This window comes from Aythya ferina, assembly GCF_964211825.1.
Source record: "Aythya ferina genome assembly, chromosome: 2".
In the NCBI taxonomy this organism is placed as follows: domain Eukaryota; kingdom Metazoa; phylum Chordata; class Aves; order Anseriformes; family Anatidae; genus Aythya; species Aythya ferina.
In genome coordinates, this window is record NC_140297.1 from 3,377,654 (window position 1) to 3,402,631 (window position 24,978).

Sequence of the window (24,978 nt, forward strand, 5' to 3'; positions counted from 1 at the left end):
TTTACAGAAAGGTTCATATAAATAAAAAATAAAAAATAATAAAAAGCAGCCCTTCGCTTCATATGGCCTTCTCAAAAGGGCCAAATTCCCCCCTTAACTTCAGTTGCACTCAGCTGAGGTCAGATGGGTTCAGCTTTGACACAAGTCAAACTGGAGATGACTCCAAAGTTTCGCTCCTGGTTTCAGCTGTGCCCTCATAGGTGACCTGTCTAACTTTCCCTATTTCTGCCACCAGACAAAGCACAAAGGCAGATTCCAGCTGAAGAGCCACGTGCACCGAAACCCAGCCTTGGCCTTTCCCATGAAGAGGCGGCGGCTGGAGCTGAGAGCGCTCAGGAGCGCACTGTTCCCATTTCCAGGTGAATACAGGTTCTGGTACACAGATTTCCAAACGTGGCAGACTTCATTATCAGAAAAGTCAGTCCTCTGTAGAGAAGCAGGTGGTGACTTGAACTGGTTCTTGTAGGTTTCTTATCGTCTTCAGAGCCCTGTTCACGCATGCAGTGTGCAAGAAGGATATAAATGCTTGGGGAGAAATTAATTCCACCAAAACTAAATTCTTCTTTTATTAATTTTAAGTAGATATTGTTTTGTCTGGTGGTTAAACACATAGACCGATAGCAAGGTATAATCCTATATCCCTGCAGTTATACGTGACTGTGTAATGATCTTTTCTTCATGAAAGAACACCACCAGCTGCAGGGGCAGGAGACTGGTACAGAAGAGAAGATGTGGTCTGGGACATACACAAGGAAGTTTATATTGAGACCACGGAAAGAACTCATGTATACAAGACTGAGGATAAGACCCCAACAAGTAAGGAAGAGACTTATTTCAATTTCCCAAATCCTGTGATTGTCGATTGTCTTCTCTTTGGCTGATATCTCTCATTGACTGTTCTGGTGGTGGTGGTTTTTGTTTTGAAATAATTCAATGTCTTGACCAATAACTGTTTATTAAACAAAAAGTAACATATAAGCATGAAGATAAGAAGCCTAAAGGTAATGCCAATATAAAGAAGCCCAGAAATATTACTACGATATCTCTTGATTTGATATTAAGACAATACCATATCCAAAATTGTTGGTCATGGAAATCCCATTTGAGTAACTCAACCTAAAGCAGCACACCGTGGACAAAGTTATGGTATCATGAATGCCTCAGACTTTTGTGTTTCACCAGGTCCTCCCTATATGCAAGTGACAATAGAGGACGTGCAGGTGAATGCTGGGGAGCGTGCCAAATTTCAGGCAGTCATTGAAGGAACCCCTCAGCCTACTGTGTTGTGGTTTAAGGTAAGTGCAGACGTTTCCCTGGACTGTGGAAAGGACTGCAAAGCAGTACTTCCGTGGGGGAAATCTTTTTATTCTTTCATCTTACACCTCTTACACTGATTCTGGGTCGTATCTGTAGATGCTGAGTCAGCTGCAGGTCTCCTTGGAACACCAGTCATGCACCTTGCTTTGTCTTGTCTCCATTGTCACTGAGGCTCCTTTCACAGGGAGGATGAACAGAGAGGTTTGGGGACCTAGGTGGGCAGGAGGTGTCCGTCTGAGGGCCACCAAGATGTGTGCTATAGTTTCGGGGTCACAAATGGGCTTAAGAATGGTTTTGCAATTGTCAGCTGACTTCCAGGCTCTGTGCCTCTTCTATAAACTGAGTAAACTGAGTGTGAGTAAGGACAGTAAGTGATCACTGGATCACTTACCACTTACTGGAAAGGAACCAGAAATCAGTTATTGTTCCCCAGAATATTGTCGTGCTCCTCAAACAAGCCAGTATTGTTCCATAATGATTGTCTGGAACTCTTCTGTCCAAAAACCTGGTTTTGTTCACAAAATTTTTATTCTATTTTTTTCTACCTTCTGTATAGGAAGGGCAAGGATAAGCTACTCAGACAAATAAAATAACCTTAAAAAACAAACAACCCCCTCATGCACCTACATGTGCACACCTACACATACCTGAACACGTTGAAAAGATAAGAACAAGGCAAGAATATGTGATACATCCTGTTGGTGTTCTCCCAGTCTCTAACATTTTCAGCTCAGGATTATCCTGAACTTGATGAACTTTTGTTATGGGTTCACTAACCCATAACAAAGCACTCCTCCATACATTTATTTAGTCTCCCCTTGCACCAATGTAAGCTTCTTGCATGCAGTGTCCTTTGGCAAGGAGTTCAATCCAACAATGGTATGTTGCCCAAAGCATCCCCTCTTTTCAGTGTTCTGTGAGTGCCCTTAGTTCTCGTATCAGAAAAAGTCTGTCCTTACCCACTCTTTCCAAACTATTCAGAATTTTAGACAGCTCTGTCATATCGCATTGCTAAAGCCTCCCTTCCAGGCTGAAAAGCCCCAACTTGCTCTATCAGTCCTTGTCTGGAAGCTATTACAGAGACAGCATTGCTGCAACAGTTCCTCACTCTTGGCAAACCAAGGATTTATAAAATGGTACTTTCTATCACCTTCCATGTTTCTTCCCTAATAATTTCTAACATCTGGTATGTATTTTTTGCTGTTGCTGTTTTTTTTTTGTTTTTTTTTTCTTTTTTGACTGCCATCTGGCAGCTGGTGTTGCCATGCAGTGATCTGTTGTAATTCAAAGTTTTGCTGCAGTGTCGTAAAGAACAGCTCACAGCCCATTGTTTCTCATGGAGAAACAGGGTTGCATCACTTTATGTTTTATCTGTATTAAATTCCATCTAACATTTTTTACTGCCCAGTCAAATGGTCTCATAAGATCTGCACATCTTCATAATCTAATCTGCCCTCTATGTCATACATCCCGTCCTGTAATCTTTTTTTATGGCATTTATGGGTGTAAAGCAGAATGCATGCCAGCACAAACTGGAGACCAGGCAGGAACAAGGCTGCTGATTTTTGTGCTCCCTGGGCTGACTGCCCAGGCTTGGTGTGTTGGAAGAGATGAAACATAAACCACATAGCCCTGGTCCCTCCCAAGCCTGTATTCCTATGAAAAAATGTTCATAATTATAATTAATTAATAAAAAATAAAATAAAATAAAATAAAATAAAATAAAATAAAATAAAATAAAATAAAATAAAATAAAATAAAATAAAATAAAATAAAATAAAATAAATGTTGTGTAACAAAGAGAAACAGCCGTGAGGACTTCTTCAGCCAGCATCTGTTTTTCTTTCCATTTCATTGAAGAGGAGAAATATGTTTCCATCTTGGTTTTCTAGTACCAAAAAGTCCTTTCATTCTTTCAGGGCACTTCACTGCTGACAGACAGCAACAGGCTGTACCAAGGGATGGCAGGCACAACATATTTCTTAATCCTGGACAACGTTGGCTCAGAAGATGGTGGTGTCTATACCTGTGTAGCCAAAAATGTAGGAGGGGAGGTTTTGTGCAAAGCTGAGCTTGTTGTACATGAAGGTAACGTCATTCTTTCAGCTGCAGGAGTTGATGTCATAGCCCCTGAAATATTTATACTGTTGCCATCTTCTTCTGGTACTTGTATGGTTTCTGACATGTACTCCTACCTAGCAGTTGGATATTAATGGTATGGTGTGATCCAGTATAAAAGTAAATGATCTAATCACCTATACAGATGGGCAAAGGAGTTTGTTCGCTTTTTTTCCCTGCTTGAGACCATATGATGAACAGATATAATGGGCCACAGAAATAAGTGGGGGCTTGCCTCTGGTGGTGGTCTGCTCTTTAGCCTGAGTCCTTTGATTGCTGTCAGGTGAAGATGCAACCCCAGTGATTGTGTTGGCAGGTTTTGTCATCAGAGAACTGCACCTAATTCTGTGCAGAAGTTTAGAGGAGCCCTGTGTAGTTTCTTGCTTTACCCTGTCCTGAGGTAACTTTTTATACTGGTATATATCATGATCTGAATATTAACCCTTACATTTTTCTTCATTTCCAAAGCTAAGAAAGACCAAGCAGCAAAAAAAGTGGCCACCCGGAGAAAACTCCATTCCCTGTACGAGGTTAAGCAGGAGATTGGAAGGTAAAGGAATTTCCCAATGTTACAGCATCACACAGGAGTACAGCTAATTGCCCATCTCAGCTGCTGAGCAGCAGCAAACAGAGGCAGAAGGGGGTCCCAGCTGTGAAAAAGTAGGGAATGGGGAAAGGACTGGCAGAAGTGGGAGGTCACCCCACTGCAGGTGGGCTGGAAACACTTTTCTGAGCTTTCTGCCAGGCTGGGAGAGTCCATAGAGCCCGTAGGTCCAGGTGGCTCCAACCAGAGAAATACCAGCCAGAAGCTGGCAGAAAAGGTGCCCAGGTATGGCCCTTGGGCAATATTAGCCTCAAAAGCCCACAGCAATGTACTTACAAGCACTGTGTCCATCCAAGGGGTCCAATAGCATCAGCCTTTGCCAGCACAAACCTTCAGCACCTGAAATTCCTTTTCCTTCGATGGGAACTCATTGCTTAGTTTTGGAGACAGCCGGGAGAGGGCAATAGCAGCTCACACACAAGAAAATCAGTTTTGGTGGAGAGTTTCAGCCCTGAGCAGTAGGAGCTGAAAAAGGCTGGGGAGTGGAAAGGTCCACACCTGCAGTGCAGGGGGCTTTGAACCGAGTCTGAGCAGGGCTTGTCCTTTGATTTTACACAGGGGGTGCTTCAGCTTTGTGAAACGAGTTGTGCATAAAGGGAACAGAGTGTCTTGTGCTGCCAAATTCATCCCTCTGCGAAGCAAAACGAAGGCTCGTGCACATCAGGAGAGGGATATTCTTGCCTCTCTGTCCCACGACAGAATTACCAGGCTGCTGGATCAGTTTGAAACACGGAAGACCCTGATTTTGATTCTGGAGTTGTATCTTTTTCTGTGCTTCTTCTCTGAGGAGGCTGGGAAGTATTCGGTTCCTCAGGCAGACCTCAGTTATTAAATAACAAAGCAAAGAGCCATTTTTAGTTTTTGCCTGAGATTAAAATAAAACAAAACAAAACAAAAAATCTTTCCCCACTCTACAGGATAACATAGCTATGTGCACTCCTCACTGAATTACTATGTTTCTGATGTTTTAGGAAAAGCTATGATACTTACATATACAAATGGGAATGGGTTGTTAAGCACCAAAGATCTTTTCTGAAATATCTGGAAGCGAATGACTCGGTTTGCAATGAGATCTCATGAATTCTGCTCTCTGTTAGTTGAGCAGAGGTGGCTACAGAGTAAAAATAGTAATTTACCTGTAGCTGTATTTGCCCTTAATGCCATTGTGAGATGCTCCAGCGAGGAGCTCCTTGACCGTCTATTCAAGAAGAGTGTCGTCACTGAAGCAGAGGTAAGCTTTCCTTCTCGTTTGCACGTCTAGAGCTGGTGGGTAACACCTGTTTCTTCAGCAGAGAATAATTTCCATCTGCATTTTCTTTTTCCAATGTGAGGAATATCTCTGAGCCATTGATAATCTGTTAAAAGAGAATCAGGATTTAAAGTGTGTTCCCATCAGCTTTTATTGCTCAGTTTCTTCAGGGAATGACTAGAAAGTACCAGTGATTTTGTACACCAGCATCACGTTCAGCCTAATACACACTATGTTTGCTGATGCACCATTTCTTTGCTCTCTGTCACCTGGAGATCCCATATCTTCACTTGTTTAATATTGTAATGCTTTGAACGCTTCATCCCTTCACAATTGTACGGGTATCCAAGGGCTGAAATTAAAGTTTCCAAGATGGTGGGTTTGTTTTTTTTAATATTTGGTACACAAAGCTCAAAATGTTTCACATCTCCTGTCTAGTAGCCAGGTTTCCCATATTTATTGCTAAAATTGATTTTTTCAATTTTCAATTCAATTAGGGCTTTCTCCGATTAGTCACAGCTTCATTCCACACAGTAGTGTTTAGTTCACATCTTATTTCAACTGCAAGAACTAATATAAGAAGTCCAGTTCAGTTTTAAAAGTATTCCTTGTTCAGTCTCTTCCTCTCTTACACAGAAAAAAAAAAAATGAAACCATTGGTGGAATCAGGGACCTTCTTAATTTAATATTAATGTTTAATGCTTTAATGACTAGTTGTTTAATATCTTGATGATTTTTTTAGGTCAAATTGTATATCAAGCAAATTTTGGAAGGAGTCAAATATCTTCATGACAACAACATCCTACATTTGGACATCAAGGTAATGTGCAGTGACAGTCTAGTTTGTTGTTGCTTCTTGTTGGCCAGGGAATGGGTGTTTTCCATTTGATTTGTTCCTACAACTGAAAACATTGCCTGTTCTCAATAAAAGTTTATTTTATTTTATTTTATTTTATTTTATTTTATTTTATTTTATTTTATTTTATTTTATTTATTTATTTTTATTTTACCAGCCTCTGAATATCCTCATGGTTTATCCTGAAAGGGAAGACCTTAAGATCTGTGACTTTGGATTTGCTCAGAAGATCACCCCCTTTGAGCCCCAGTTCAGCAGATATGGGTCTCCAGAGTTTGTTGCCCCAGAAATTGTTTCTCAGTCACCAGTGTCAAAAGCAACTGATATCTGGTAACCTATTGTCTTTCTAAAAACCTTTTGCACTAGACTGCCAGAATTTGGGGCTTCTAGATTGAAATAAATGTTTTCTTAGGAATACCTTGTGACCTTGTACTGTGTGCACATTCACTCCATAGGGTAATTCATTGTAGATACATCAAACTATTTTGCAGTGGATAGGCTTCATTATCACAAGCTCAGTATCCTCTATGGGGATACTGTTGTGCAGAATCACGTGCTGTTGGTCACACCTGCAATGTCTGCAATGTACCACACGCTTATAGGTACAAACAGGGCACTGCGAGTGAGTAATACTGCACGTTGATAGAGAAGGTGCAGTAAAAAAGTTAACATTTAATAAGTAACTGGACTCGTGATGATATGAAAAGAAACTAAAAGTGAACATGGAGAATCCCAAACTCTATTTAAGGAACTATTTTTTAAGGAACCCTATTTAAGAAGCTATTTAAAGCTTCTTCTTTCTATTTTGGTCACTCATTATTGAACTCTGATAGCTAATTAATGCAAAGGAGCATCTTAGAGAAGCCGATCTTTCATAAAGAGGCAGCAACTAGAGAGAACGATCCCAGGAGGCTTTCTAGAAAAGGCAAACAGTCTCTAAAAAGTATTTTGAGTCTTTGCCTCTACCTGTGCTTTAAAAATGGAGGAATACTTGAGACCAATCTTATAAAATGCTGAAAGAAAAAAAAAAAAAAAAAAAAAAAAAAAGGTGAAAGCAAAAGCTTTTGGGATTTATTTTCCTTGGAAAGGTGGGGAGTAGAAAGTTATCTTACTGTGCTAAGGTGTCTAGTGGCAGGAAAAGGGGCTGTGTGCTTGAGAATGAGGGAGAAAGTGATGGACGTCTGACATTTGTGTTCTTTCTCTCCTCAGGGCTGTTGGAGTCATCACATATTTAAGGTAAATAAATCTGCTTGGACATACTTATTCAACATCCCCTTGCCAGTCAGAGCCCTCCAGCACCTTCCAGTGAGGGATCTGAATGAGTGAAGCATCAAATCCTTCGGCGATTTATTTTATTTTCTCTTTCGGTCACTCTTTTCTGTGTCAGCAAAGGCTTTGGTCACTGTCCCTGCCTAAGGATTTGACAGCTGCTCTCCTCAGCAGTGAGAGTGATGGATTGGGTTCAGTCTTTATCTTGCTCATTTTAGCCACCATCCTACTGTAGCTGTGAAAAGTCAGACCCTAAATTCCTTATCTGTGAGTAAGGGATAAATAATTCAGTCAGATGTTGAGTAATGCTGTAGTAAAAGATGCTCTGTTAATGGATGCACTGTTCACAAGCATTGCAAGTCCCACGCATGGAGTCCCTCAGGCCTCTTCAAAGCCCCACATAAATGTGTGTGCTCCTATTGTTGAACAGCAAGTAAAAATCTAAAGTCTGTCTCCTTTTACTTTATGGCATTCAATGAAAAAGCCTAACATGCAAGTCTCCATTTGCCGGGGAGAACGACAGAGGAACACTTCTAAATATCCAAAATGGAGAAATTTCATGGACTATCCCTGATTTTGTTCACCTGAGTGAAGATGCAAAGGATTTTATAAAGTGGATCCTACAGCAGCACCCCAAGTGAGTGCATTTTCGTGCTTCCTACAGACAGCGTGCAAAGATACTGGTGTCTTAGCAGGCAGATCTCAGCTCATCAGAGCTGCAGTTGCTTTGAAAAGTGGACAGTTGAGCAAGGCGTGGTGTGTAATGCCCTAATTCTTCTTTATTCACTACCCAGAACACAGTTTGCCAAAGAGCTCTGCTTCTGGTATGGCAATGTCTTTAGTCCCTAGCTCCAGGCAGATGAGTTTCTGAAATGACATGGGGAAGTGGGAAGAGCTAGCACTGCTACAGAGGGAGTTATGGGGGAATTAAACAATATGAACCACATTTATTAAGCAGTCTCAAGCACAAAAGGAGGCTTGAAGGCATGTATAGAGGTCATTGCTTTTTAATTTCATTTCTATTCTTTCTGCCTGGTGCCAAAGCTATGTGTGCTTTGGTCCTTTAAAGAGTTCGAGTCCCTCGTGGGAGTGCTCTTGATGCCCTTGAACAGGCTCCCTACAGTGTGCCGTGGGATCTTCCCGTGGAAATGTGGATTTTCCCGTGGAAATCTTGGGTTAAAAGCTTCCTTCTGTCTCTGTGGCGTCTAAACTCCAAAAACAGAAGCAAAAGAACATACACAAATATGTATACATGTGTCCATACGAAGCAGGCACATTCAAGAAGATTTTGTGGTTGCTGTTTGAAGTGACTTGCTACTAAAATGGTTATATTTTCTCTTATCAGAGACAGGCCTAGCGCTTTGGACTGTCTGTCCCACAAGTGGTTCATGGTAAGTTTGCCCTTGTTCTTTACTAAAACCATAAAAAGGAATTTAGGATGAAACAGACCTTTGAAGGGGCAGCTCTTGATAACTTATTGAGGCTGCTTGATAATTATTTGCTGTTTTATTTTTTCTCTTCTACTTTCTGTCCTGTACAGAAATGCAGGCATGGCTCTCCAGAAAGAGGAGACACAGTAGTGTTTACTTGCCAGGATATCTTTCCTTTCAAAAGATTACTACTGACATGAGCAAATATAACATGTCTGTATACAGAGGAAAGTCTGGATTTTCAGAAGGAAGTTATGGTTTATATTTAGGTGCCATAAATCTCTAAGGAGGAAGACAAAAAAAAAAAAATTAAAAAAAAATGAAATAATAATTAAGGAAATTTACTGAATCACGTACATTGAACAAGGCTTGCTTTTATCATTGAAAAACTGATATTGCCTACAATGTAGCCATAATGAGATTGTAGAATTTGTTCTATTATAACTTTCCTAAATTAAACAATTCTGGAAGGAGTCAGTCCTTAAAAACAAAACAGAACAAAACAAACAACAACAGCTTCTCTGGAAATGCAGTCAGGATCTTTAACCACTGATTTTCCTCTCCTTTCTACCTGGCAGCACAATCTCCCACTTGAAACAGCTCATTTCATTAACACCAAGCAGCTCAAATTCATTGTGACTCGGAGCAAGTGGCAGGTGAGTTGGCCTTAATCTATGATAGTTCTTTTTAATTAAATATTTTGCAGTTACATTAGAACCTTTTAAAGTCTGTTGTGCTAGGCCAGTGAGCACAGCAGAGACCTCAGCTTGGCTATGAATGGCGAATAAGCCCAGAAGTAATATGGATGTGGCAGAAATAAATTACCCAGGCTTTTACTGTAGTCCTGGGTTGTGTGCAGTGCTTTTCCACCAGGCACTGAAACAAAGATCAAGACACCTGCTTTTATGTGTGTAGATGGGAGTAGGTGTCTACATTCCTGCTGGAGTCAGCAGAAATTTTGTCTTTTACTTTGGTTTTCTTTTGTGTGTGTGTGTGTGTTTTTCTCCCAGTCTGTACTCCTGTCTGGGATTGCCCCGACCCAGGTGCAGCACCTTGCACTTATCTAATGTGTTTGGTTAAAAACTCTTTCTCCATCTGCCTTGAATGGCCAAAATGTCTTTAAAAATCTCAGACCAGGTCCAGTTTCTCTGTTTACAAGAGCAAGCATGTTCCCTGTAGTCAATACGGTTTCATCTCTGTGAATGGGAGATGAGGGAGGCTCAATGAACAACAAAGGCTTAGACTGACTATCTATAAAAGGGTGGCAGCATTATTTTACTAGTATTGTGTTTTTTAGGGTGCAGGAGATCATTTTCGTAATTTTGCTTTACCATGCTCCACCATGTCTCCAGCTGATCGTGCTGTATTTTGTGTTGGCTTTCAGCGGTCCCTGATGTGCTATAAATCCATCCTGGTGATGCGATCCATCCCAGAAATCCTGGAAGGGACTCACGACAACACCTCCCTGGCCATCTCCCGGCATCTGATTGAGGAAAGCACTTCCTCTAGCACTAGCGGCTCCTCTTCAGACAACGAGAACTCGCACTTCCCCAAGAAGAGGCACTTTGGCTCTGCCCCTGAGCTGCACTTGTCCATATTTGATACCCCAAGCAGCCAGGAGCCTCCAAAACATGCAAGAGAAGAGAAGCACTCCAGACTCTCAATCCCTCCTATAAAACCCATGAGGAAGAAGTACGCTGCAATGAAAAGTGAAGCGAAGGACAAATCACCTACAGAAAGCAAAGAGCTCATGACAGGTATTTTAAAAGAGCAAGAGGAGGGGCTTCAGTCCAGAATTCGAGATGAAAGAGCAGAGCTGTCCCAAAGAAGTGGTGCAGCTGAACCTTCATCAGTGAAGACTTCCTCAGAAAACGCATCGGATCTATCTCAAAAACAAAAAACAGACGTACTTTTATCTGAAAAGGACAAAACTGAAAAGGGTCTGGATGGGGCAGAAAAGCCACCTGTGTGTGTTCCTAGACAGAGCGTCATTAAAAGCACTTTCTACAGCCAAGCAGCTGAACTACCTGCAAGGACGCCTTCCTCACCCAGCAGGGAGCTCAGGAGGCACTTGGACAGAGCCAGAAGAACCTTCCGGAAAGCTGGATATTCAAAAGTGCCCCTCAGTGGTCTCCGTGAACCCCTCCTGGAACAGTTTGAACTGGAGGAAGAAGAAGGCAAGTCTGACGACGATGATCACAGGGAAAGCCTGCTGGGTTCCTTGACCAAATCCGCTTCGTTTGATACCGCCAGGAAACCTCCCCATCCTGCTATTGCTGGGTCTAGCCGGAGTCGTTCCCTGGATGACTACAGGCTGAGGGCCTCCAGGTCAGTGAGGGAGCAAGATATTTTGGAAGAAGACTGTGATATAACGGCACAGGAAAGTTGTCCTGAGGGCAGTGAGCACTGCGACATATCTGCGGGGCCAGGCAAGGGATGCTCTGCAGGCACTTCAGAGCAAGAGGACTTCAGGAGAGCCAGCAAGGATCATTCAGAAGAGCAGCTCTCTCCTTCCTCACAATGTGAGGGTAATGGGTGCCCAGCTGTTTGTGTGCAACAGCTAGACAGGCTTCCAGTGTCACCTCAAAGGAGCGAGAACAGGAAACATTTACTGAAGAAGTCAAAAGCTACTTACGTGGAGGAGGAGGCTGGAGATTTGGAAGGCAAAAGCCCCATTCTGTCTGCCCAGCACTCAGATGTAACTGCACCATCAGCTCAAAAACATGAAATCAAGGAGGATAAATCTCCCTCTGGCATTGCTCGTGACACAGTTTTTCAGGAGGGTGTGCAGGCCATTTTGACTGTACCACAGTCAGAGACCACCTCCACGTCAGCCCCTGGCAGTATGAGAGGAGCCTACCGCCTGCCCCAGGAGTCTACTCGCAGCACCGACACCCATCCCGAGCTGAAAGGTGAGGGCTTCCTCATCAAAAGGACAGCCCCAGCTCCACCTTGGGAAGACAAAAGGCAGAAACATTCAAATGAGAAGCCTTCTGGCCACAGCATTGTCCAGTCTGATCTCATGGAGCACGAAAGCTCTTCTGTTCCAACAGGTCCACAGACAGAAACTGATTCACTTCCAGTGTGTAAAGAAAAAAGCCAGCAACTTTCTGATCAAAGTATTCCAGCACCTACTGGCATGGAGGGCAAACAGCCAGGTGTCCCATCAGCTCTGCAAACAGCTGGTGAACATACTCACCAGAAGCCAAAGACCTACAAGGAGGTGAGATCCGCTGCTCTGGAGGATGAAGGACTAAGTATTGCAGGGATCTCTCCACTTTCAGCCCACGGTGGTGAAAGGGAAGCCCACAAAAAGGCTTCTGTTCATGCAGACACGACACCAGCCATCCTACAGGGAGAGCACCCCGTTGTTTCAAAAGTCCTGCCACCAAAACCGATGAGAACTGCCATTGCTGACAGAGCACGGCACGCTGAAAGGGAGCAGCCAGCTCACAGCAAGGAGAGGCTGGCTGCTCTGAGGAGCGAAGGCTCATCTGTTCCCAGTTCGGTCCATGAAGCTGAAATTCTGGGGAAATCTGGACCCCAGAAGGCTTCTCAGGGCAGTGGCGTGGTGCCTGCTGCTCTGGAGGGCAGACACACGGCTATAGCTGTTTCATCCCAAAATACTGGCCTGCCTTCAGTCTACGAGAGGGAAAAGCAAGAACATCCGAGGGCGTCGCTTCACAGTGAGGTGAGATCTGCTGTCACAACCAGTGGAAGCCCAGAGGTGGGACAGACTTCGTCTGCTCCTTGCCCCGAGGCTGGAAGTCAGGTGTTTGAGCAGCACAAGGCCGTCTATCCTGGTGGCAAAGTTTCTGCTGCTCTGGAGGGCACACATCCAGGTATTTTAAGTGCTCCACAACCAGACGTTCAGTCTCCGGCTGCAGTCTATCAGCTAGAATATGAGGAACATCTGAAGGTTTCTGGTGAGGGGAGAGACACTGCCTTAGAAAGTGGAAGCTGTGATGATGGAAAAACTGTCCCACCGCTGCTCCACAGGGATCGAGGTCAGGAGCTCTCCCATCACAGGTCTTCTTTTTACAGCGATGAGGAGTCTGCTGTGCTGGAGGGCTTAGTGGACGAGATGGTTTCCCTCTCTGAAGAGATGAATGTTTGGGCAGAGTCAGTATCTGGCCAGGAGGAATGCAGAAAGCACCTCTCTCCAACCACAGAGATGTTCTACAAATGCCCCGATAGCCAAACACCCACGGACACCTCCTGCCCTTCAGTACGAGGGGGTGAAAGAGAAGTCTCTGAGCTGGATGACCTCGCAGAACCCTACCTTGCTGTGAGCGAGGAGCCAGAGGCACCAAAAGGGCAGGGGGCACAGACGGTTCCCCATGAATGCGAAGACCTGGAGGATTTAGCATTCGAGAGCCTCAGTTCCAGCCAAGCGAGCGTTTCCCCGACGGAGAGCTTGGATGCCGAGAAAACACCCGGTGACGTGCCCATGAGCAAGGACACCGGCAGACACCCAGAAGTTTCTCTAGTGAAAATCAAGGACCTGTCGGATGAAGCGCCCAGTCCTGCCAGCGGAACTCCAAAACTCGACATATCAGAGGTGGAGCCTGCCTATTTGAATTTCTCCGACCTGTACGACATTGTCTATTTTCCCTTTGAATTCATGAACTTTAGGAAGCCCCCGCCCAAACCGACGGGCAGGCAGTTTATACCTTTTAGTGAAAGGGCAAGGGCAAGGTCACCTCCTGCAGGACACCTGCATAAGGATAAAAGGCTGTGCATCCGAGAGGAGGCAGAAGGGAAGAACAGGAAGAACCATTTGGAAATATCTGAGGACTCAAAAGCAGCCAGCCTCTTGGTCACGGGAAAAGGGTCGGAGAGCTATAGGGAAATGTACGGCCCCCAAAAGGACTCAAGTGGCAAGCAGAAAAGCTCCTTCTACAGCAAGCCAGGACTCTTTAAACCCTATGGAAGGTCTCACTCGGTGGAGCAGTCAGTGGAACAAAGCCTGAAGAAGAAAGTAAAAGCTTCTGTTGCCCATATTTCAAGAATCCTAAAAGGAAAGACGTCTCCAGAGCCAGAGGCAGAGGAAGGTAAGTATTCTATTCTGTGCCTTTGTAGATTAAGTACTAAATCCGCCTCTTTCTTTTTCCCAAGTGTATCTGAGGCTGTGGTTAGATGGTCATTGCAAAACGGGCAGTGGCAGGTCATGAAATGAGCTGTCCTCAGCCCCACCACTAGCTCTCTATTAGCAGCCCCCTCCAGTGCAGAGTCAGCTGGGTTAATCTGCTGATGGCAGCAGCTGAATTCCCCTGCCCGAGTGTGCATGAAAGCTGTGCAGGCCTCCATCTGCAGCTATCATCTGACCATGACAAATCTTCAAGGCTAAAGAGACCGGGTGAAGTCAGTAAAGTCGCCCCAGCTGCCTACCTTGATGATATTCATGTCTGGACCACAGAATCTGTCCTTACTTCTCTGCCACCCCTAGATACACCCCACTTTTCTCATATATTCTCCTTGTAATGGCTGTCACAGCCTTTTCTAAAGGATCCTGACTAAAGGCTCCTTAATAAGGACACCCCTGTCTGTCAAGCTATTTTTGCATGAATGGCAGAACTCTGCTGTAAATGCATGCCACAGGAGGAATGACGGCCTTGAATGACTTCTCATGCTTTCTTTGAAACAGAGTTTGGTGAGCTGGGGAGTGAGGTAACAGAAAAAGAGCCCTTGACAGGGGCTGAAGGATCTCTGAAGCGGAAATCAGGACTTGCTTCCTTCAAATTACCCAGCCTCATGCCAAAAGAGAAAGGTATTACTGTTGCATAAGTCACCAGTTAGTTTTATTATGAAGCATCACCAATAAATATGTGTGAATATCAGTCCTTTATACTGATACATATAGTTTCTATCAATACTGTATAGAGTGTCTTTGCTAAAACTGTTTTTTCGTGCCCTTGCTTGCAAATTGGAACCATTCTAGGAAACCACAAAAGACAACTAAAACCTACTTGAAAACTAAAAAAGAAAGAAATTGAGCATCTTAGGGTATCCAATGGGGTATCCAGTTGGGAGAAGTGGGGAATTGTGAATCCCTGTGCTAGGGACCTGCATGCATGTATAAAGACCATGCAAACAGTTGTAACAGGCAGCACTGTGAGATGAGAAATAGTAGGGCAGCCCAATAAATGGCTATTTTTTCTCCATCTGTATCCATCTTTTATTTCATCCTCCTTCTCCTCATGTTGTCTTGATCTGATTCCCATGTCCTTGAGATGCCTTCATTTAGTTTTACCCACACATTTACACCAGCTCAGCAGAAAACTCCTGCTGTGACTTATTCTTCCTCCCCTCGGAGGGGTTCTGCTGCTGTAGCTGTACCAGCAGGGCTGCACAATGCTCATGTTCCCCAGATCCATCTGAGTTATCACGTGTGGGCAGTCACACTGTGCCTGCATGCCCAGTGGATCCTCTGAAAACCAAATTCTCAGAAAAAACAGAATGTCAGGGCATGAACAGAATGCTCTAAAACTGAACAAAAATGCTTTACAACCCACGTAGCACTCCTTTTCGCTCTGCATCAATACTTTTTTCTCTTCTTCACAGCACCTTTGTTCACTGAAGAGCTCCTAGACCAGGCAGCTGCAGTAGGACAGTGCGTAACACTGTCGTGCCGGACGGCAGCTCACTCCTCCCTGCACATCAACTGGTTCAGAGGTGACGTTTGCACCCCTTTTGGGAGACCCCAGCCTCCAGGACAGGGGTGCAGGGAAGGTTTAGGCACCTGAATTTGCAGGGTACTTATTTTTTCTCATGTCTTTTGCCTTTCAGATGGGATACCTGTCCACAGCAGCAGTCGGATCCTCATCTCATCCACACTCAAACACTTCCAGCTGTTAACTATTCTCTCTGTCAGTGCCGATGATTTTGGCGTTTACACCTGCGTGGCCACCAACACCCTGGGTTCAGCATCTACCTCTTGCATCATGAGAAAAGCAGGTAAGAGAAGAATCTAGATTTTTTTGTCTCTTGTGAGTGCTATACACAGAGCTGGTCAGCCCTTGAGGATTTATCCCTCATCAGATTGTTGGTTTTGTTGTTTCCCCTTATGCTAGATGCAAGAAGCCAGCTGAAATCACGAGACTCTGTGACTTGAGAGTTAGAAGCAGGGTAGATTTAAAAAATAATAATACAAAAGGATATCTGTAATAGCTAATGCAGCAGGCATTCAGGAGTGTGGACAGAGAGAGAGATGCTGAGGATTAACAAACTTCACAAAGCTGGTTTAGTTCAGCAAGCAGATTTTGAAGCTGAAAGCAGCCACAGGTTTAGGGGTGGCAGTACTGCCACCAGGGAAATGTGACCTGTAAATACCTGTGAAGTGAGATTCATGCAAATGTGTTCAGGGGAAATTTTCTCCCTTGGCAGCTCTCATCTATAGCCACAGCCCTTGTTTTCTGGTGGCGTGGCACATTTTGCAGTGTTTGTTCCCTTTTTTTCGCCCTTTAGTCTCTCTCCTGGATTTAGAACTAGTCTAGTAACCATGTGGTTATAGAATCAGACTCCAAAATCTTCGTATTGATTTTAAACTAGGCACAACTGAACTGCTCTTACACTAGGAATGTGTCTGTATGTATACATGCACATATATATGGAAGTAGAACATCTGTAACTCAAATGCTGGCTGTCCGGGTGTGCACCACAGCAGTGCTGCTGCTAACACTCACTGGTTGTTTTGCCTCCTCTCGACAGAAGTTCCTCCCAGCCCTCCACCCCCTGACATCGTGGAGGTCTACGAGGACAGAGTGCAGGTGGTCTGGAAACCCGTGGAAACCAACACCCCCGTCCATTACACCATCCAGTGCAAGAGTGAAGGTAAAGTGGAGCTCTGCCTTTCTGCCTTGCAGAGAACATCTTGATTTGTTTGATCTCTCCACCAGCTGGATGTATTGTTTTTATTCAGAAACAGCCTTGCTTTAGCTCCCTCATTTGGAGTTAGGAATGAAATTATTATACACTAATAACATCCACAGCAGCGGTGGTTAGCAGATGATATCATCCTATATCTGGTACAGTCTGTGGAGAAGGATGGTCCATCAAAAAGGCAGTTCTCCTTACACTAAACAGACATGTTTTCCTTCTCCATTGATGCAGGAAATTTAGGGTAGACAGCCAAATGACCCAAATTTGACAGAACTGCATCCCATCCCTTTTGTTCTCTTCCAAGGCTTGATTTAGAGCCTGATGAAATCCGTGGATGTTTTCTTGTTTAATTCCATGAACTTTGAACCAAATCACTGAGTCTGTTCTGTCTCTCTTGGGATTATTTTTGTTGTCTTTAAGAGTACTGTGATTGTTTGTCACTTCTATTGCAGTCACGCATACATCACCCTTTGGATTGTACTGCTCTGTGTTCCTTTTAGTTCTCCAAACACTTAATTCTGCATTAACACTAATGTACCCTTTTATTCTGAAGCTGGTACCAGTTGTTTTTCCTCCAACACACCTTTCTTTATTGTCATTCCTTTTGACACATCTATAGCCAAGACTTTAGAGAGGATGCCAGATGCAAGTTATTCTAGGTAGGAAGAAAACCAGGAAACTGCATCTACAATCTTCAATCACATTCTGTGTTTTTGACAGGAACAAGTGAAATCCTACTTTCCTGAACACAGGAGGATTAAGATAAACAGAAAAAGTAATCCTTGTCTTATGCATGACAGTAGGCTTTGACATGCTGCTTTTTCTGAAACTTCTCTGATTTTAAGCTCCTTCTTATACATACACACACCCTAATTCCACCAGTACCTGGCAAAATCATTGGTACCTTTGTTTCAGGTGGGGAATTATTGCCTTTTCTACGATTTAAGGCTCTCTCTCAGTGTTTATTTGAATGAAGGGATGGGTTTAATCCTGAACAATCTCAGGGAGTTTGAGCTTGAGCACAGCAGCGATGACAAAGTGTGGGACACAGCACTATGTGAAATGCTTGCTGCTAATTTTCAGGTTCACACCTTGGTCCCGTGGATGATAAGTCCAAGACAAACCTATAATTTCATTTCCCTGATATATCACCTAAGTTTTATAAAAGCTGATTGAACTTGAAACCTCAGTTTGAAATACTGGGTTTTCTAGGAGGGTGTTAATTAAAGGTTTTCTGCTGAAATCCTGCAGCTCATGATTTCAGCAAGATTCAAGACAGAGCCAAAGGGAAAATAAGGTGATTTTGTTGGGCTTTTGTTTGGAGTTCATGATATATATTTGCATTTGAGATTGGTGGCATGAATTAGTTAAACAGAAACCATACAGGAAAGTTTCACCATTCTTCTGAAACACTATTGCCACACCTTGGACTGATCAAACATAAACCAGCTGACTTTGGAAGAGGTGAGTTTGCCACATTGACAGCTAATTACACCATGCACAAAAGTAGGCCATATCAGGTCAGTTTTTCATCTTGACCATCCTAAATGAGTCCTAATTTCTTTCTCTCTTTCCTTGGCTAAGATGGGGACTGGACAACTCTTGCTGCTGACATTGCTGACTGCTGCTACTATGCCAAAAACCTCTCCAGGGGATTTATCTACTGCTTCAGGATTGCCTGCACCAGTAAAGCAGGCATGGGCCCTTACAGCAGCCCATCTGCCCAAGTGAAAATCAGCGGGAAGGATCAAATGGGTAAGAGCACTGGGAGAGCATCGTGTTCTTCCCGCATCTAAATAAGCGCACTCTTTTAGATGCAGGTCCAGAAATCAAGGACAAGTGCATCAAGACCAATGCCACTTGGCTCAAGGTGTTTTAGGGCTTCCCCCTCTTTGGTTTTCTTAGTTAAAAGTAAATGATTTTCTAATTCAGGACAGAATTAGGGGGATATCTGTGCAAGGCATCTGGAAACTGCAGATTGCCTCCTGAAGACACCACTCAGTTTTCCACATGAGGTCATGAGGTCTGGGACAACAACCAGGTTACATGAGGCACTGATCTATTCATGTTCATCTGCTTCTGTTGAAAGCCATGGATCTGTTCCTTCTCATAGACACAATCGTAATTAATTCATGTTAATTCATGCGCTCTGGTTTATACTTGTGAGTAGCCTTCCTACTGTGGTGTGTTTTTCAGCTGTATTTTCTCTCCAAAGTAAACCAAGCTCAAATTACTTTATTTTTTCTTTTTTTTTTTTTTTTCTGTTTGAATACTTTGTACTATTCACTCATTTTGTTTTGTTTCTTTGTTTGTTTTTTTTTTGAAGAAATCCATGACCCCACAAAAAAATACACCCTTGTAGCAAAATATTTTCTTCCAAGAAGTGAAAGGATGGTCTAACTGGAATTTCCTCCCAGTGGAGGCTATTCCTTTGTGAAAGTCAGTTCACAGAGATATTTTTAACTCACCCTAAGTCCTCTGCTTTCCCTTGACCCAGGATTCATTAACAAATACATGGCTCCTTTGCAGTCATTCCCTAAAAGGCCCATACTGTCAGGTTCCTTTATTTCAATGCATCCAGCATTTCTAAGCAGATGCTTTTTTATGTCAGGGTATGCTGCAATATTTCCAGGGAGCACTTAGAATCATAGGCCAGAACCAGAGCAACCAACTCCAGCTGCTTCCCCAGTATACCCAACCAAAATAAGTTTCTGATCCTTTAGCAGCGTCTTACTATACCCCGTTGATTAGTTACGTGAGCAGATAAGAAATGGTAGCTGAGCTGTTTGATATCACAGTCAGACCACACAGCATGCAATCCATCTCGTATAGTCCAGAGTGGTCACACCAGGGAATTAGTGGATGGTCAGCCCAGACTCTGTTGCTTTCACATAGCCCTTGATGCCTCAAGTGGGAGCCAGCATGCAGGTTTCCCTGGAGAAAGCTCTGCTACTGTCTTTATCTTAGCCCATAGATAGTGGAGGGTGGCTCAGAGAGGCTCTCGTTTCCACATGGAGTTGCTTTCCAGTGTAATCCTTGCCACTTTTTCTCTGCAGAGCTTCATGCTGCAATGAAGAGCTTCCCAACAGCAGCTACCGAGGAAGAGAGTGAAATAATCACACCATCCGAGCCGTTCCCAACCTACCAGACCTACGCCTTCCAAACAGAGATCAAACGGTAGGGAATTCAACTGAGTACTCAGCAGCAGGAAATGCTGCGTATGGCTAGAGTTTAGAAAAGTCACTTTTAAAAATGCACTGCTCAGCTACAGTTTGTTCCAAACACCACCACAGCAATACACTGGGCAAATAAACCTCAGATCACTGGCTAAACGAGCTTCGTCTTAGTTTGGTAGGATTCATGTGTGGATTTTCTGGGAGAGCAAAAAGGTCTGTGGTGAGCACTGTGTCCTGGATAACAAGCTCCTTAACACATTGTGGAGTGAGTCCAGGGTCCTTGTTGCAACACCCTTTGCAGGTAGTGCTTTCAGATGTGGCGTTGGGATTCAACTTTCACTGTCTAGAAAAAAAAAAAAAGGAATGAAGTCCCAGAAGGATTTGGGATCCTTTTGTTGCCAAGAGAAGCAGGCAGCTGCCTGCAGGGGCCAGTTCTCATGCTCTAGGCAGGATGAGCCAACTTCTCTCTTTCCAGAGGAGTTAGGATCTCCCTCCTGTGATGTAAAGCGAACATACAGATTAGAGACACAGGAGGATGTGCAAACTGTGACAAATGCTGCAATAAATCACAGCAGGGATGAAAACCACAGCATGGGATCCTTATGATTTTGAAATACAGAAGCTCCTGGCTCTTCCAGGAGTAGCAGGGAAGCTTCACCTGCCTTTGTGTTCCTCTGTACCAGGGGGCGTTTCAGCATCGTCCGACAGTGCAGGGAAAAAGTGAGCGGCAAGACTTTAGCTGCTAAAATTATCCCTTACTGGCAAGAGGACAAGCCAGCTGTGCTCCTGGAGTACCAAGTCCTGAGGAAGCTTCACCACACAAACATCGCTCAGCTGAAGGGAGCCTACGTCAGCCCGCGGCACCTGGTGCTGATCCAGGAGATGTGTGTGGGACCAGAACTGCTCCACTCCTTGGCGTTACGGTAAGAACAAGTGGAGGGAACACTTCTCCCCATCAGGGCTGGTGTAGGTAGCAAAGCACCTCTTGCTTTCACTTGTCAGACTGGCTCAACTCTCTCCATCTGTTCTGTTCTGAATTGCGATGCATTTATTCTGCAGCTTCTCGTGACATTAAAAGGTAGTTAGGTTCCCTACAAGGCTGGGGTAGAGAACAATTCAGGGCCATTCGGTTGAGTTGTTGAAAGAAGACTACAGTAGTTTATACGAACCCCTCTTTCCCATAATAAGCAGAATACTCTGGCTCAGGAAGCCTTATTTCCCCTCCATGTTGCTTCTCACTTTGGCAGAAGATGGATCTGCTGGAGCTCTCTGACTAAAAGAGTGGGAACGGTGGGCATCAAATCTGCAATTTGATTTTTGTGTGTCCTCTGCTTCTTCTAACATGCAGCTCTCACAACCTCCTGAACCTCTTGCACCTGTAAACTTGAATGAAAATATGGGTGGAAATCTCCGTATATGATAGATTTGCTAAATGAGTAGAGTTGTTTCTTGGGATTAGACATGCAGGGGAGGACGGCAGTGGGTGCAGAATGGTGCTCTCAGGTGTGCAGATACAACACCTCTGGTTTCTATCCCCTTTTTCTTCTACCAGGACATCGTACTCAGAAGTGGAGGTCCGAGATTACTTGTGGCAGATCCTCAGTGCAGCTGAGTACCTCCACGCGCACGGCATCCTGCACCTGGATCTCAGGTCTGAAAACATGATCATCACCGAGCCCAACCTGCTGAAGCTGCTGGATTTTGGCAACGCACAGTTCTACACGCAAGACAAGGTTATTACCATGGACAAGTGCTCGGACTATGTTGAAACCATGGGTGAGTGGAGTTCATTCGCAGAACCTTGGCATCGTCTGCAATCTGTGGCAAGCAGAGAGACTGAGCAAGGCAGCAGTTGGCCCCAGCAAGCAGTCCCCTCAGTGCTGCCCTCCAGTAGCAGCGTGAGCTGGTGGGCGTGGGTAGCAGTGACAGCCACCCCGCTTGCAGGCCACAGGGGACACAACCAGAGGTCACGGCCAACACCTCCCTGGCAGGCATCCACGAGTCCTAAGCTCAAGGCTGCAACGTTACAGCCAGCAGTCCCTGCTGGTTTGATGTTTTCAAGGTTTCGTTGCAGTCATGACCTAGGAGAGTTACTTCAACTGGCTCCCTATACTAGAAAGTTTTTCTTTTTCATCTTTGTATAGTATAGTATAAAAGTATAGAAGTATAAAGCAAAGTATAAAAGTACCCGCTGCTTTGTGCTGGCTTCAGTGCTGTGGCACTGGAAAGGAGCTCGGCTCACACCGATTTGCTTTTCTAGCTCCAGAACTGCTGACAGAGCAAGGAGCCATCCCGCAGACTGACATCTGGTCCGTCGGAATCACAGCGTTCATCATGTAAGTCAGTCTGTCCGTCCCTACCCTAGGAGTGGCTGTAAAAGTGTGATTACAGAGTCATCAGCAAGGGGAGCTGCAATGACTCAGTTAACCGCATTTCCCTCTCCTGGGCAGTGCCCCAGAAGGGTGTGGAGGTGGCTGCACCTTGCAAGGAGGCCCCGTCCCACCGAGGTCTCCACACAGAGTAAGGAGGCTGTTCTGCAACACAACAGCTGCTGGTGTTTTCACTCAGCTTCATCTGAAAAGCTTTAACAAAAAAAAATAATCAAATTATACAAACCAAAAAAAAGCAGCTGAAGTCATGAAACGCTGCCCTTTGGGATTTTGTTTTCCCATGTCATGCTTCTGCACATTGCCACGAGCTTCTTCTCTCGCAGCTGGGTGGGAATTCCCAGGAGAAGGAGTAATCTTGAGCTACGCCCTTCGTGCTGATAATTCTCTTCTTTTGGGGCAGGCTGAGTGCCAACTACCCTGTCAGCTCCGATGTGCCCTGCGAGTTTCTGCGAACAACCAGGAAGGGGAAGGTGAAGCTCACGCGGTGCTACGCGGGTCTCTCCGGAGGAGCCGTGTCCTTTCTCCAGAGCACACTGTGTGCAAATCCCTGGTAAGGCAGTGCCTGCTTTTCTCACAGGACAGTTAGCACAGGTCCTGGCTCTTGCCCCTTTTTTCTCTCCCGTTTGTGAGGCTCTTCCTCACCCGATGTGGATCTCCAGCTGACTTTCTCACCTGTGTCCTAGGGGAAGGCCGTCAGCCTCCGAGTGCCTTCAGAGTCCTTGGCTCCAGGAGACCGGTCTGGACAACAGGCAGCAAGCACTGGTTACCTTCCCCACCACCAAACTGAGGAATTTCCTCACTGAACGAGAAAAGAAAAGGGGCCTCCTGTGCTCCAAGTACGGCCTCATGATTGCCCAGTGAAGGGGATGTGGCAACGGCCAGAAATGGTGTCCCTCTCCCTCTCTGCACCCAGCGTTTGGTACCAAAGGGTGCCGTCGAGTTACTGTGCATCACCTGAGCCGGGCTGGCTGCCTGGGGCTGTGCACATCACTCTCTGTGAGTGAAATTGAGCATAACTGAGCAAATGAATCCACGTTACTCGCATTGCCACGTGGTGAGAGCAGAAATACAGGCTGTCAGCATGGCTCAGCTGACTAACAGTAACTTGATGGCACTGTCACTTGGCTCCGTGCTTCCAGGAACAACTGGGAAAGGTTTGCGTAGCCATTTCTGAGGGGGACTAGCTACTAGCCCCGAGCAGCTTTGCAAATCCTTCCCTGAGGTCAAAAAGACTCCCCGTGTGCAAATACTGGGCCCTGACTTCTGCCCCTAGCCCCAGATGTCACCACCAGACACTTAGACACGTTACTCGCCTGCTTGTCCCACAGTAACCACTGCAGCACGGCCTGGGTGGCTGGTGCACTCCTCCCCCGCCTCGGATCCCAAAGAAAATGGTAAATAGTAAAAGAAATGGTAAATAAATGGAAAATATTTCTGCTGTGGAGAGGACTCAGGGAAGGTGACAGGAGACTGGGAGAAGCAATCAGGGTAAATATGTCTGAAAGATTCACGGTGGGGAAACAGTGAAGAGTGCAGCAGTTGTGGGGTATTCGACAGCGTGTCTGGAGGCTTTGGATGTGGAGGTCCAACTGGAGAAAGCCCTGAGCTGACCCTGAGTTAAGCAGAGCGTTGAAACAGAGACCTCATGAGGTCCTTCCCAGTGTGACTTGTCCTGTGATGCCACGTCTTTGCCACGTGCCAGGCACAAGGAGCAGTAGGACTCTGACAGCACCATGGGCAGCTGGGCTCAGCACGCCACACACTTGGCCAAGGTCTCCACCATCCTCACGGGGCCTGACCCAAGACTGAACGTGGGGTGGAGAAGGGCTGCTGTGGAGCAACGAGAGGCTGCAAAGGTGTGTGGTACGCGTGTGACAGTGGTGCCACGGGGGAGATTTTAACCTTACGTACTCTGTGAGGAAACCCTTTCCACCCCACGTCACCCAGAAACAGCAGAGCCAGTCTCTGTGAGAGCAGCCTGGTAGCACAGGGTGTGTGCAGGGCAGGCAATGGCAACGGGGGCTTTCCAGCCACTGTGCACATCTCATCCTCACCCTGCAGAGCTTGCTTGGCTTTGAGAAGAGTTCTTGCTCTCCCTGGGCCCCAAATTAACCCTCTGTGGCAGCTCCTGCTGTCGTAGAGCTCACCAGCCCTCCACGGGCGCTGTTGAGAGCTGACCGTGCTTCTCAAGGGGTTCAGGGTGAGTAAACTCCACAAAGTTTGGGTTTTTTTGGATGTGTATTTGAAGTGTGTCATTAGATCTAGATGACCAACTAACCCATCACATAGGATCTAGCAGTAATCCCTCGTCTGGCTGACTGCACCCACATCGGTTTGCCATAGAGACACGTTAAAAAATGAACGTACAGACACAACTCTTGGAGAAACCAAGCTGTGACTTCGTGTATGAACAGCTCTGGGAAAGATGTTCACCATGAGCAGGATGCCGGCCCGTGGAGGATTTAGTTGTACATCTTTCCTCACAGGCAGGGCTAAAACGAGAACATGCAGCAAGCCTTCTCTGAGCACATCCAAGAGCTGGGAAGCGGTGGTGCCAGCACCCGGCCAGTTCATTGCAGCAAAGTCTCTGCCCTGTTTTGCTGCCCGTCAAAAACCACTGCCCCAGCCCGCCTGGCTTCATAAAGGTCTGGATTTGTGCATTCTGCCTGCCACGAGATAGTTCTGCAC

At 45.2% G+C, this 24,978-nt stretch overlaps 1 protein-coding gene across 14 annotated transcripts in view; it reads left to right on the forward strand.

The window, feature by feature from the left end:
• OBSCN (obscurin, cytoskeletal calmodulin and titin-interacting RhoGEF) overlaps positions 1-23,732 on the forward strand; it is a 184,565-nt gene extending 160,833 nt beyond the window's left edge. For all 14 annotated transcript variants that reach the window (XM_084509857.1, XM_084509867.1, XM_084509870.1 and 11 more), the window contains 25 exons: positions 236-359; positions 686-816; positions 1,183-1,295; positions 3,237-3,405; positions 3,904-3,985; positions 4,598-4,798; positions 5,210-5,270; positions 6,031-6,108; positions 6,302-6,474; positions 7,354-7,380; positions 7,898-8,050; positions 8,759-8,804; positions 9,422-9,499; positions 10,228-13,897; positions 14,491-14,613; positions 15,408-15,518; positions 15,633-15,800; positions 16,554-16,676; positions 18,309-18,479; positions 19,781-19,901; positions 20,584-20,823; positions 21,453-21,676; positions 22,161-22,236; positions 22,691-22,840; positions 22,974-23,732. In XM_084509857.1, coding sequence (XP_084365983.1) covers positions 236-359; positions 686-816; positions 1,183-1,295; positions 3,237-3,405; positions 3,904-3,985; positions 4,598-4,798; positions 5,210-5,270; positions 6,031-6,108; positions 6,302-6,474; positions 7,354-7,380; positions 7,898-8,050; positions 8,759-8,804; positions 9,422-9,499; positions 10,228-13,897; positions 14,491-14,613; positions 15,408-15,518; positions 15,633-15,800; positions 16,554-16,676; positions 18,309-18,479; positions 19,781-19,901; positions 20,584-20,823; positions 21,453-21,676; positions 22,161-22,236; positions 22,691-22,840; positions 22,974-23,151 — 6,791 coding nt within the window. In that variant the 3' untranslated portion in view covers positions 23,152-23,732. The remainder of the gene's footprint in view (positions 1-235; positions 360-685; positions 817-1,182; positions 1,296-3,236; positions 3,406-3,903; positions 3,986-4,597; positions 4,799-5,209; positions 5,271-6,030; positions 6,109-6,301; positions 6,475-7,353; positions 7,381-7,897; positions 8,051-8,758; positions 8,805-9,421; positions 9,500-10,227; positions 13,898-14,490; positions 14,614-15,407; positions 15,519-15,632; positions 15,801-16,553; positions 16,677-18,308; positions 18,480-19,780; positions 19,902-20,583; positions 20,824-21,452; positions 21,677-22,160; positions 22,237-22,690; positions 22,841-22,973) is intronic.
• The last annotated feature ends 1,246 nt before the right edge of the window (positions 23,733-24,978 follow it).